Source organism: Mugil cephalus, chromosome 5 (genome assembly GCF_022458985.1).
Source record: "Mugil cephalus isolate CIBA_MC_2020 chromosome 5, CIBA_Mcephalus_1.1, whole genome shotgun sequence".
Classification (NCBI taxonomy): Eukaryota; Metazoa; Chordata; class Actinopteri; order Mugiliformes; family Mugilidae; genus Mugil; species Mugil cephalus.
The window spans coordinates 10,108,232-10,121,333 of record NC_061774.1 but is presented as its reverse complement, the minus strand read 5'-3'; the positions used below and the strand labels follow the sequence as shown (position 1 = coordinate 10,121,333).

At 40.1% G+C, this 13,102-nt stretch overlaps 3 protein-coding genes across 4 annotated transcripts; all 3 read left to right on the top strand.

The window, feature by feature from the left end:
- The first annotated feature begins 463 nt into the window (after nt 1-463).
- On the top strand, nt 464-2,659 carry si:ch1073-303k11.2 (leucine-rich repeat neuronal protein 4). Its single transcript, XM_047585921.1, has 2 exons — nt 464-719; nt 1,466-2,659. Exon 2 carries the CDS (start codon nt 1,468-1,470, stop codon nt 2,254-2,256), a length of 789 nt encoding a protein of 262 aa, XP_047441877.1. The 5' UTR covers nt 464-719; nt 1,466-1,467; the 3' UTR covers nt 2,257-2,659.
- A 256-nt stretch (nt 2,660-2,915) lies between these two features.
- Nucleotides 2,916-5,514, top strand: tstd1 (thiosulfate sulfurtransferase like domain containing 1). The gene is made up of 4 exons (XM_047585923.1): nt 2,916-3,068; nt 4,169-4,297; nt 4,492-4,654; nt 5,284-5,514. The coding sequence occupies exons 1-4, from the start codon at nt 3,056-3,058 to the stop codon at nt 5,336-5,338; spliced, it is 360 nt and encodes a 119-aa protein (XP_047441879.1). The 5' UTR covers nt 2,916-3,055; the 3' UTR covers nt 5,339-5,514.
- Nucleotides 5,515-5,940: 426 nt separating this feature from the next.
- Nucleotides 5,941-12,947, top strand: zgc:195212 (DUF4554 domain-containing protein). Of its 2 annotated transcripts, XM_047585964.1 has the most exons (14): nt 5,941-6,025; nt 6,209-6,329; nt 7,202-7,255; nt 7,329-7,447; nt 7,699-7,782; nt 7,862-7,917; nt 8,264-8,335; nt 8,501-8,696; nt 9,617-9,740; nt 11,543-11,719; nt 11,832-11,953; nt 12,148-12,258; nt 12,460-12,558; nt 12,653-12,947. In XM_047585964.1, the coding sequence occupies exons 1-14, from the start codon at nt 6,005-6,007 to the stop codon at nt 12,698-12,700; spliced, it is 1,404 nt and encodes a 467-aa protein (XP_047441920.1). In that variant the 5' UTR covers nt 5,941-6,004; the 3' UTR covers nt 12,701-12,947. The 2 variants fall into 2 exon arrangements, with proteins under 2 accessions (XP_047441920.1, XP_047441921.1); XM_047585965.1 differs by lacking the exon at nt 11,543-11,719.
- Nucleotides 12,948-13,102: the final 155 nt, after the last annotated feature.

Sequence of the window (13,102 nt, the reverse complement as noted above, 5' to 3'; positions counted from 1 at the left end):
CTGTGGCATAGTGGCACTTGGAAAAAAAAATGCCCTACTAAGCCTGCCAGCTTTATCCCATAAAAGGAGAAGAAAGAAGAAAGCCTTTGACGTTCCCCTCCAGCTTGTCGCAGTGGGGACTACAAGAAGTGGAGGGGGTCTATGATAAACACACATGGACGCATTCTTCACCCCCCACCCTCAAAGGAACACATAAACACCACAAGTGACCTTATGTGCCGTAAGGTTCTGCAAAACACCTGCGGAGTAAGCAGGAAGTTTGTCTGTAAAAGAACTAATCAAAAACAGAGGTCTATACCTACGGGTTGCACAAACACATACTCCAACAAGCACAAGCCTGTCTCCCGCTGTTACTCTGCAAATTAACATGCTGAACAGCGCACAGGCACATGGCGCACCCCCCCGTCTCTCCTTCCAACGTTCACACACAAATTCTTGACAAAAAAAAAGTATAAAAGAGCAACGATGGCCGGTTGGAAGCCCCGTTGAGAAAGAAAAGACAGAAAAAAAAGTGAAAAAAGGCAGACCGTGGAAGAGGAAAAAGGGGGAGGTAGAGAGGGACCGAGGAGAGAAAATGAGGGGGTGTAGAGGAGGAGGAGGAGAGTCTGAGAAAAGAAATAAATGTGGTGAGAACTGAAGACAGCGCCAGCACACAGTGTGAGAAGCCAGAGCACGAAAGGACAAACAGGCAGCGAGAGAGATTCATCAGCATCAACCAGGTATAGAAGACCATTTTCAATACTGCTACTAATTCACATGACTTCTGTGTTGATCTGCATTTGAACCACATGGTAAACAGCTGAATGGTTACATGTTTATTCTATTCTTAAAGATTCAGTGATCAGCATTTAAGGGCACGAGAAAAGATTCACTGAATGCTGTAGTTAATTATAAGTTGAAACTGAACAACAGCTTGCTCCTTGTTCTCAGTTTCGGGTTCCCACAGAACTCATCTGGCTTACTGCCAGCAGAGAATGGAAGAGCTGATGGGGTCACCCCAATAACCGTGCTACTTCTTCCAGCACTCAGCTTTTATTTATCTAACGGTGTTTAACGGGATGTAAACTTGGACGTTTGACTATAATATAAACACTGGTAAAATACCATATTGTCTGTATTTGTTCAAAGATGTTGTTGTGGAAAACATCTTAAAAGCTGATGCATACAGTTTTTTCACCCTTGGCAGTCCTTGTTTTTGTCTTTTGTCACCAATTTCAGTGTGTGTTTTCAATTAGTGTCTGGTCACACATTAACCTCAGCTACTCCGTTTTATTTTCTTTCACCTTTTCTTATTTACTTTTTACATTCCTTTGTGTAACTGGCCTCTCGTGGACTCACAATGAAGATTTATGTCCTCTCTCAAACCCAATGCACAAACGTAACAGTGTTGGTGATATTTGTATGACTGTAATATGACCAATATTTTAGAAGTCCTTCTCATCACTTTTGTCATTTCTGTCCATAGAGATGACGTCACTGTGCAGGAACCTGGCAGCACTTCTCTTTTTGCTCTCACGTCTCATGCACTCCCACCTCTTCACTCATGCGGCCTCTACTGCCTCACCCATCACCCGTCCACGGATCATATACATGAATGGGTTGGGCTCAGTTGAAGATGACTACGATGAAGACGATCCTGACTACCCCAGCTCTCCTCCTGAGCTGGTGTCTTCTGTGAAGACTCCCCTTCTCCGCCGGGATCCTCAGCCCTGCAAGTACGACCCCTGCTTGGAGAATCAGGAGCCCTGTGCCCAACTTTCGAAGGAGACCGGCTGCGTCTGTCCGGGGATGAGTGGAGCTGATAAGCTGCCTCACGCACCAGTCATCCAAGCGCTGCTGCCAGTCAGTGAAGGGGAAGACAGGGGGAAGATAGAAGTGCAGTGGTGTGCTCCATCTTCTGTGGTTTCTTTGTACAGAGTAACGGTTGAGGGGAGCGACGGTGAAACCCTGGAGTTTGGGGATAATTCACGACGGGGTGTGGTGGGATCTCTGGAGGTGGGGACAAAGGTGTGTGTGGAGGCAGTGAACCCTGCAGGGCAAAGCGCCCCGTCAGAGTTCTCATGCAAGCGTTACTCTGCTCCTCAGTCCTCCGATTTTAGCCCGTTTGTATTGCTCTTAGGAGGAGGGGTTCTCCTGCTTCTGCTTCTTGTCATAGTAGCTGTGATTCTCTGGCGATATAAGAAGTGTCAAAAGGCAAAGAGAGACTCTACTGATGGACTCGGCAACCCTTCTTACAGTAGAGGGGGGACATTATGATCCAGCAAGGACAATCCATCCCAGTCACACTGATCAGGCTCTATCCTGTTTGAAAAGTGGCACAGCAACAGTGTGACCTTGAACTGAAGCAGAACAGCTTTGACTGATGTTGTAAATGATTAGGCTTAAAGACTTAAGAGATTAAACTCCTGATTCAAGAAACCTCTAAACGCAGTGGTAATATCAATAGTTGGATGATCGTGGATGAATAACCCTAAGAAATGGTTAATAATGTTATTTAGGAGTTAGAACTTCAGGTTTATTTGCTGGCGAATTAACCTCTGTAGGTGTATTATTGTGTTGTTGTTGTTTTCTTATTTTATCAAATATAACTGTAAATATTATTTTTTTAATATAGTTGCTGACTAAAAAATGTGTAATAAAAAATATTTTTTGAAAACTGTCTAAAAGTCGTGGGTGAATCATTTTTGTCCATTAAAAGATTTTCAAGCTGATCATAACATATTTTTTAGATATATTTTTAATATATTTTAATAGTGTACGTCCTTTACCGAGTGACTTTCACTATTCGTCCAACTTCTATAAAGAAGTTATTTACTTACTCCTCTTCCTCTGTACTTATAGCTTCTACCTTTATTTTGAAAATCTAAAACTACAATGGCAGAGCGGCGCGTTTTATTGGCCTTTTATTGGCGCGTCCCTCCTTCCTACAGTTTCTGAGCCAATGATTTACCACCAGGAAGAAAGTGTACTTGTTTATCGAGTTCATGAACATATGTAATTAGTTTCATTATATGATCTTCTTTATGCCCACCTGCAGCTTCTCACTACAGCCAGAATGGGCGGCGCAGGTAAGCGTCTCTTTTCTACTTTTATCGTTACACTCTCTCTAACACATAAAATTTTAAAAAAGAAAGAATTGAAAGAAGAAGAAAGAAACACGCTGTGTGTGAAATACTAAGGCAATGCTCCTATAAGTAATACTTAATTAAGAATCGAGTCATAGTTCTAAACCACCACTAAACCATTTTATAAACTTGTTGAGACTTGTCTACAGTTTTGAGTTTCGATTGTTTTTTCTTAGCTCTTACTTTTTTTCTCAGCTCTTGCTTGTAAATATTTAATTAGTTTAGGAATTAGTTTATCCCTTTCCAGTATCCTTACTTGAGCGATTCAGGATGACTCAGCTGCTCTGCATACAGTTTATTTTATATGGTCAACCCGGAAGTTACCCCTCCTTGGAGAATGCAGTCGGTTACCTGAGCAACAGCCAACCAACTATTTACAGCATGATAATTGTTTTAATACCGTGACGACCTGTGTATTTGATAAGGGAAAGTAGGAGTGCCAACACAAAAGAGCAATCTTCTGGCGAGGAATGTACCCTGAAAGTGGACCTTTGGGTTTTTACTTTTTGTTTTGTATTATATTTGTAGCCTTTCCTGTCGCCAGACGTGTTTAATGCTCACCGAAGTCTGTGACTTTTCTAAGCAATTCATATTCACGCAAACAAAGAGAAAGAAAACAAAGTTGTGCGTGCTCTTCTGATATAAACTTAAAGATATTTGAACACAACATGTTTAGCTCATATTCAAAATAAACAATTTTTTATGTAAATCAGGATAATGTTGAGAATTCTCCGCATCGAGAATAGCAGAAACACAGGACTTTTAGAAAACTGAAAAAAGAAATGGGACTTGAACAGTCACGCCACGGCTGGTACTTGACATTGTTTGGTCAGATTGCTTGCATGTGTGCAAAGAATCCACACAAGGAGTGGACTGCATAGAACCCATCATACAGACGTTACTATTTTTACCAAAGGATTTTGGTAATATGTTCTTGTATCGGGATGGTTTATTACTTTTTTATGATGTTATGATGCAGCTTTATGGGAGTATTTGTTAAAGGTCATCAATATCCTTATTGTGTCTTCTTTTCTTACTGCCAGCTGTCAAAGATGTCTCCTATGAGGAACTGAAGGCGCTTATGGAAAAGAGCAAGAATCTTCTTCTGGTTGATGTCCGCTCTGAAGCAGAAGTGGCTAAAGGACAAATTCCAGGGTCCATAAATATTCCACGTGAGCTTGTTTTTTTAAAATTTGTATGGGGAAAAGGGGAAAAAAGCAAAACATCATTCTGACACAAAGCAGCTACGGGTGTGTTGTTGGCGGTAAAGCGTCTTTGAACTCAGGTTTTCTATGTTTTGCATTTGTTGTTCCAAATTATCTTCATAACTTTTGTGCTTTTGACTCGTCCTCCATAATCATTTCAGTTGATACAGTTGAAGATGCTATGAAAATGAATCCAGATGCGTTCAAGGCCAAGTACGGCATACCCAAGCCACCACAGGATTCATCGGAGCTGGTGTTTTACTGCCAGATGGGCAAACGAGGGGCTGCAGCTACGAAGAAGGCCTGTGATCTAGGATACGTGAAGTAAATAAGTTATTGCTGATTATACAATTATGCAGTTCACTACTTACATTAGTACATGGCCTTACCATTTCAAGATGTACATTGTCCCAATACAAAATGTTTCTGTGCACTAGCAGTACACATCAGTTATTAATTTTTCTGTTATTATGAAATACACTTGCCTTGCCAGATCATTAGGTACACTAGTGAAATCAAATGCATTCTAATATAACAGCCCATCACTAAATCCAAGTTTCTTGAAGGTTTTGAAATTCAGCATATGTTTAAAATAACTAAATTGTAGTGTGTTGCACAAACACATGTTTCTGTTCCTTTGGAAATCCCATTTTAGTCAGAGGGCTAGACTAAATAACGGAAATGCTTTTGTTTTTAATTCAATCCAGTTTCATAGTACCACAAAGTACATCGTCCGCATGATCATATGGTTCAATACCGCCTTTTTTATGTCGTTTGAACTTGAAATGAAAATTACAGTCATGATGGGAGTTTAGTGCAGACTCTTAATGTATATTATAGATGCATTTGTTTTCACTAGTGTACCTAATGTACCAGCAAATGATGTTTATATTTACTCTGTATGATTCACATGTAATAATAAGAACTCTTCTTCTCTCTGTCCTCTGTTTCAGTGCACGTAATTATGCTGGTGCGTACAGTGAGTGGTCTAAAAAAGAAGCGAAATGATTCATCCTGAAGAACACTCAGAAATATTTATACAAATAGGGATTGTAAAACCTCAGTTGGCAAAGCAAATGAACATTTTGGTGTTGTATTTATCTCCTGACATTGCTTTGTTTTCGTAGAGTTCACCATTGTATATATGTGGATGAATAAATAGTAATAAAATCCAAGCAAATCTGTTTGTGGTGACGTGTTCTTTTAGCAGTTTGATTAAATGACAGAGTGGATGTTTTCAGTCATCCAGGTCAAGTGAGACAAAGGCAACTTGACATGTTTGAATACATACTACACATATTATATGTAAGGAAAAATGTTTTATCTTTATAACAAATCCCACTTTGATACTGGCATACTTTCAAAGACAAAAGTAAATGAATATGTGTTAATTAACATTTATACTATCATATTTCTAGTGTTCGTGGTGTTTTTAGCTGCGAAATAATATGTACATTTCCACAAAAACATTTGTTATTAATTTGCTAATTCTATATCAATTTCTTCACTGGTAAGGTAAAGAAAGACCTTTGCTTGTTGGCTAAAAAATAAATAAATAAATCTTCAAAAAAAATATTGAGGGGGCAATTACTTCGTAAGGGGGAAATGGTTGTGTAATTTAGCTAGTCACACAGTCTCAAGTCATTTATATGACAAAGTGACAACTAGCTAAAAATGCTAAGAGATATTCAGCAGGTAATGTTTTAATTTGCGTCTCTTCCAACGAGAGGCACAGCAATTACAGATTTTTACAAGTTTATGTGTATGTATGATCATGATACTTTATACTTGACAAACTGCAAAACGATGTTTGAAGCTAACTAGCGTAACGTAGCTGGGGTTAGCATGCTAAGCTAGGCTTTGTCTTGTCCATCACAGGTGCTGCGATTTATCATGTTGATGGGAAAGCAAAAACAGCATGGTTTTAAGTTTGCGGGGGGGCTTCTGGTACTAATGTGGACTGAAGAAGGAGTTTCTGTGAAAATGCTGAACTGCACAGGTGAGACATAGCCAAGGGCTCTCTCACGCATATCAATGAGTTCACACGCCACACATGGCATTTCTCTCTCAGAGAAGTGATCAAACTCGCTGCACATTAATAACATAGCCTGTAATTAGTAATGAAGCACATTTATTACATTACACATTAAACTAGTGTTGTAAATGTTGTTGAAGCTAAATTAAGTTGTTTTAAAAAGCGAAGGCAGCGACCTCTCAGCCAATCAGAAAATAGTATTTAGTGAAATAGCAGCGCCGTAATCACGTCTTCCACAAATGCAGACTTAATTTTTTGTCCTGCAAGTCGTAAAACAATGTATTTGTTTTAAGAGAATTTGCCTTTTTTTTACATTAATATATTAATTATACTTGATCCTTGCCACGCTCAAAAAAAATAAAATAAATCTCACTCCAAGCTAAATTCTAATGTGTGGGCCCTGAACATAGCACAGGTAAGTTGTAACATTTAACCAAGTTCCTATAACCTATTTTTTTATCATTATTATTATTTTTTAGACAGTAACAAATACAAATAATGATTCTGGTTCCCATGACGTCACTGCTGCCCGGGGCCACGCCCACTGAGTGGCAAAAACAGTAAATACAGCATGACTGGGGAAATTGTGGATTATCAACTCAAATTAAGGACAATTCCCCTCGACAATGTTTTTTTTAAAACAGATCATAGACATAAATTGAAGTGGCACGATAACGTTGCATAACGTCGCATTAATTTGCATTTTCCGAATAAACCAGAAATTACCTCTGTAAAGTTTAAGGGACTGTTGCCAGCAACTGTTGGCAAAGAAGAACAAACAAGCCTTTTATGACTTTCAGACTTTCAGTACAAAGTGTTGTGATTTTGTATTACAGTTGCAGCTGCTGGTCCCTGGTGTGCAGGGATTAAAACCAAAGCACTCCAGCATGGTATGTACACATATGCTTAGACACATAAAAAACATCTTCAGCTTCTTCATCGTGTCTTTTTCTGCTCCATTAGTCCTCTCAGATTTGAAGAGCATGTTTCCCCATGCGTGCCCATGCCTTGAGCCTGACCCAGAGGAGCTGAGTACATTCACTGACCTGCACGGCCCCCTTGCACTACTCCTGTCTTTTCAGGTCAATGTCAACAGTAATGCTTTACTTGCACTTTATTAGCCTCATTAATAATTACTGAGGCGAGAGCAAATCACTGAACCTGACTGCTGTAGATTACTAAAATGAAAATCAGAAAATCACTTTTCTGGTCCTAAGAAGTGGACCAAAACTACCCAAGTATCTGCTGGACATTATATCTTGAGATGGAATTTTGATGACAGACCTTACTTGGTAGTGACTTGTTATTTCTTCTTATCTCTTACAATGTCCAGATGAAAGATGCAAGACACTGCACCTCAGAGTGGAAAACTCTCACAGAAGCCTACCTACGCACATTTAGTTTGGCTAACGCCGGGGTAAGAAGGAATGTGTTGTCTACGGTCGTATGCAAAGATAATGAGCCAACGGTTAAATTCTTTGTATTTTTTCTAACAGGTAAAGATCCACCTGACATGCAAATTCAATCAGCACATCTCACAACAAGAATTTAGGTAAAACAGAAGCTTTGCAAGCAAAAATGATTTCGTTGGGTGATGTCCCAGTAGAGCAGGTTCATTCAAAACAGTGTAATGTCTTTAACAATGGAATTGTGTTGTCTGCCGTAGTCGTTGCATTACGCAGAAGGGATTAAGTTAATTTGTAAGTATGTTTTGTATAATGTCAAAAAGTAACCTCATACTAAAAGACTTTTGGCTGATGTTTTTGGCTTTAAGAATTAGACAATAATAACAAAGTCACTGCTCCAGTTTGAAGGTAGTTCATGAATTTAAATAGAACCAATGAAAATGTCAGCCTTTGATTTCATGAGGCGCTAATATCATGTTCATATTCTTTCAGAGTCAAGCTGAAGCGCAAAGTTGCAAACACTGACCAACGACCGCTGATCCTAGATGTCACCTGTTCGACAGAGTAACAATGTTTATATGTTGTTGTTGATGTGTGTACTGTTTGTGTTTTTAATTATCTGAATTATATTATTTTCATCTTTATTTTCGTTAAGCATTTGCTTAACTGCAGCACGTACTGGTCTGTTCGCTGTTCATGGGACGTGATGGTCTCTTCTTGTTTTTTAAGGCCTCCGCTGAATGTGAGGAAAGGTCGCTGGTGCCAGGGAGGACACCCTGTCCTTGGAGGCAGGGTTCCACTCAGTATCCCACCACAAGCTATGGATCAAGGCCTGTTCGGGGAGCTCAGTGTCCAGCTTGTTAGTCTCCTGAGGCCCTGTGTGCTGGTGTACCCCAATCTTGCAACAGAAGTCACTCACATACAAATATCCTTTGCTGGTTTTTATTATGGTTCTGTTTGTATGTCCATGGACAGGGTTGGGGTCTCAAAACTCTTTCTCTGCTTGTTCCAAATGTCACGTCTCTGCTTCCTCACTCAGGGTTTGAATGAACACACATGGGATGGTTTGCAGCTGTATGAAAGCAGGGAAGAGATTGGCCCTTTCAAGTCTAAGGCCAAAGAACTCTAGAAACTAGAAAACAGTAGATTGCTCCCTTCAGACTAGAAGTGTGACCCCATCCAAAGTAAAGGAGTAACGTCAGATGGACTCGGGTCTGTTTGAACACAATTGTTTGCTCTATATGTTATCCAACCTCACTGGATTTTAAATACGTTTATGTCTATTGTCAACATCCTCTTTGAATGGTGTAGTGAACAGGTGACCATAGAGATGGAAAAACTAAACAGGATGTTATTTAAATATGGGGACGGCTTTAAGTAATCCATAGCAATGCACTCTGTTGTGCACAGGAACTGTGTCACCAGTTGTTGTGTAACAAATCTCTAGGGAGAGACAGCGTGCTGACTTGTCTCCGCACATCTGACCAATCTTGGCTGTCTCGGAGAGTCACAGAAATAGTCAGATGCAGCTGCCTTCCCACTCCAGCGTTAGGAAGGTACGGGGCGAGGGGATTTCCACCATGGTCCCGCCATGCAACAAGCATTTCACATGACTCAAATCCAGCATAAAGGCCCAACTATCGGTATACCACTTTTCTAGCCCCTATCTTGAGACTGGAGGGTCAAATTACTGAAAGAAGGAAATCACGTATACGGCCAGTGCATGGTTTGAGGAGGGTGAGGATTTAACTCCCAAGTAGAACTGCTGCTTCTGGATGTTGACTCAATAGAGATGATTTGGGCATCTGATCTGGATTAGTCTTCCCTGACACAACCTTTTTTCAGGTTTTAGTATATGGCCCCAGTAATGTTCCCATCGCAGGCTCATCTGGATTCTTCCAAACACTTCCTGCCTCTCTTGACTGTCAGGAACTGGGGCTGGGCAGACTTCACTGCTCCTCCTTCAAAGGTAGAACATAAGCAGCTCTCGGAACAGCATGTACTGATGGTCGGGATGCATCCTGACCATCAGTACATGCCGTAGTCATTTCGTTAGATGACGTGGTTTTCCTGGAGTGCGTCCGACATTCAGGACACTTAATCCTGTATTTAAAAGTTATATTGTTTGTCAGATGAAACAATTAAAGGCTGGAGTTGTTTTGTCTCGAGTGTGAGCTCTGAGTTGGAGGCTGATTTTTACCACCTGCATGTATTTGTTAGAGAATGTGAACTGAGCCCTCGCCCGAAGCAGCTACTAAAAGCTTTTTTTTATTGGCCAACACAAACCCATAATTTGAAAAAGAGGGGTAAGACCAAAGGGAACAATGAAAATAGCAAACAGCACACACAACACACAGTGAGAACATAAGTTAAAGTGACAGCGCTGAGAAAGAACGGATTTCACAGTTTGCTTGTTGTGACAGTGCTGCAAATCTGTACAGATCGGAAATGATTGTCGCATTAATTATGCTCATCTGTGCTTTATTTATTTCGGGAACTTTTGTTACTCTCGAATATTTTACAAGATTCAGGGTGGGGAGTTGGTCGTGGAGATAAGGTTGACATTTGGTTCAACTTGACACTCGAGACTCATGTTCCCATCCTGTCTCACACTAGAAAAGCAAAGCTGGAGTTATTTGCTTTTGTTAAAGGCAACACTGAAATACTGAAAAAATGGATGCAGTGTTCACAGATGTAAGGTTTACTACGTTCACATTTACACAGTTCACGTATTTGGTCATTTGTACAAAAGTTGGAATATAAAGTAGAAATTTAAATATAGACTTCATGGCAAAAAAAAAAAAGGACTGCCCGGTTATCTAAAGCAAAGGGAGCTTTTTTTAATGATGCCTTGAAGAATTTTTGAAGATGTTTCACCACTCTTGTTAGAGTTTATAAAGAAAACACTTGGATGAGGGATGAAAAGTCCCCCCTTGTGTCAGAGTTGCTTTAGAATTACAGTACGATGAATGATGGCCGAGCCGACACTCATCATTGAGAGGCTTCCAGAGAAATTACAAATCAGTACAAATTTTGTGGAAGACTGTCCAATGTTTAACGAAACAAACCAAAACAACATACCAAAGTCATTAGATTTCATCCTCTGGGGACCTACTTATCTGTACAAAAATGTGTAGTAGTCCAGACTTTAGTCTAGAACTAAATATTGGACAGAAAGCACTTACAAGGGGGATCCCCCTCCAAGTCAAGTTTTAGGAGTTTTACCAAAGGTATTTTTATACTTAATAAACACTGATACAGTCAGAAGCATCATGGTCGTGTCATCAGAATAATCAAAACTTGACTAATTTCTCAGCAACTGGTCTTTCATAATACCTGCATTTTTCCTAAACCACAAGCAAGATGACAAGTCTGAAAAATCACCTCTTATTCTTTCACAGTTAAAGAGAAGGGCCTCCTTAAACAGTTGACTGTAATCTCTGGCATTGGGAGACTCTGTCACACACGGATGAATCATTGAAATTTAGCCTGAAGGTTGAGATGGTTGAGTTACTAGCGTTGTTGTTTTACTAGCAAGAAAAGACGTGAAGACTAGAATTATTAATTAAGTTGGGATTACAATAATGTACCCAACCCAAAGGCACTTCTGAAATGCCACAGTGACGGGTACATGTTGCAATTGTTACAGTGATGCACCACTGTTCATGCAACGATCTGTGCGTAGACTTTAAGGGCTCGTCATCTCGAATAATCACATTCCCCTTCTTGTTCCCTTATTTGTTGATTTATTTATTTATTTTCGTGGGACAGTTTCAACATCCCCTGCCGGTCTTGTGCACAGCGGTTGCACTGTGTACACAGTGGAGCAAGGAGAGTGGCGTGGTCCAGAGCAAGAGTCCAGTCCTCCTACAGTGCAGCAGAGTCTCCTACTTTTCCTCTTCTTACAGCACAGCGACCCCTTCGTCTCAGAGCTCACTGATATCATGTGTGAGAGACATATATGAGCATGCACGATCACAAAACAAGACGTCCTTCCTGTTCACTAAAAGCTTAGGTTGTTGTTGCAGCTTCGAAGTAACTGGGTGGTCTGTCCTTGCAGCTACGGAAGTATTGATAGAGCACCACCTGGAGGATGTTCTCAACAACAACAGGCAGGCTGTCACAACAGCCCTGCAGACTGAGCTGAAGAACACGCTGTCAGCACAGAATCAAAGAAAAAAGGCAAGAACGCACACACACACACACACACACACAGTCCTAGTCCACCAACTGCATGTCCCGCTGCCAGATTCTCATGGCTGAGGATTTGCTGCTTTTTGCCTTCAATTCTTTGACACCTATTTATTAATCATTAATTTCACTCTAAAAATAAATAGTGAACAATCATTTATTGGGGTATATGTTTGTGTGTGAAGCACCAAGAGAAGCTGCGTTCTGCTGTTGAGGTGATTCTCAGTTCCTCCATCAGTGTTGTGTGCTGCAGCACTAACATGGACTTCAGGAATGCATGTCTGAATCGCATGAGGGTGAGAAAAAAAATATTTTTAAAGACGGTATATGCAGATTTTGCTATTAATTCTAACTCCTAAATTGACAAAGATGCCTCCCTAAATATGTTATCAGTTCTACACTAAAACTTCCTGTTACATTCAGAGATAGAAGTGTACAGTGTAGTTGTTGAAGGTTATGAAAATCAGCAGAATATACATAATGCATGTATTTATTAGGTGCGTGACACCAATGAATTGTTTGCCTCCCTCCGCAAATCTCTGTGGAAAGTGACATCATGGAAATTCACTCCCAGGAGCAGTTGCTATTATGCGCAGGTGAGTGGGATGCTTTATACCAGGAACAACCAGTTGCTATAGCAGCACGCCCTTATATCCCAGTGTCTAATGTTGGACTTCATTGTTTTGACAGATGGAAGAACATCCCGAGCGTGACGACCCTCCCAGATCAGAAATCTGAGAATGAGTGTGTTTGAAGGAGTTTTGGTTTGGTTGAAAACCGCTGAGGCATTTTTAATTGAACCTGAGTTGATTTTCATTTTAAAGTGTGCCAGCAATAAAAACTCACTTAAAGAGTGAATTGTTGATATTATAGTTTGCGTTACACACATTTGTTCAAAAATAAACCGGAAGAAACTTAACCAAACCAAGTGTATTTTTTGTCTCTATTGTACCTGTAAATAAACGGTGTGGTACAATTATATAAACATCCCAGTATGTCCGCTTTTAACTGAAAAATTGCAGCATATTTGGTTGTTTGTGGACGTGAAACAATTCAAGGGCTCAATCTGAAAACGAACTGGTCACGATAACAACTAGGCTGAATTACCGGCTTTTATTTTATATTATTTTCGTTTCGGAT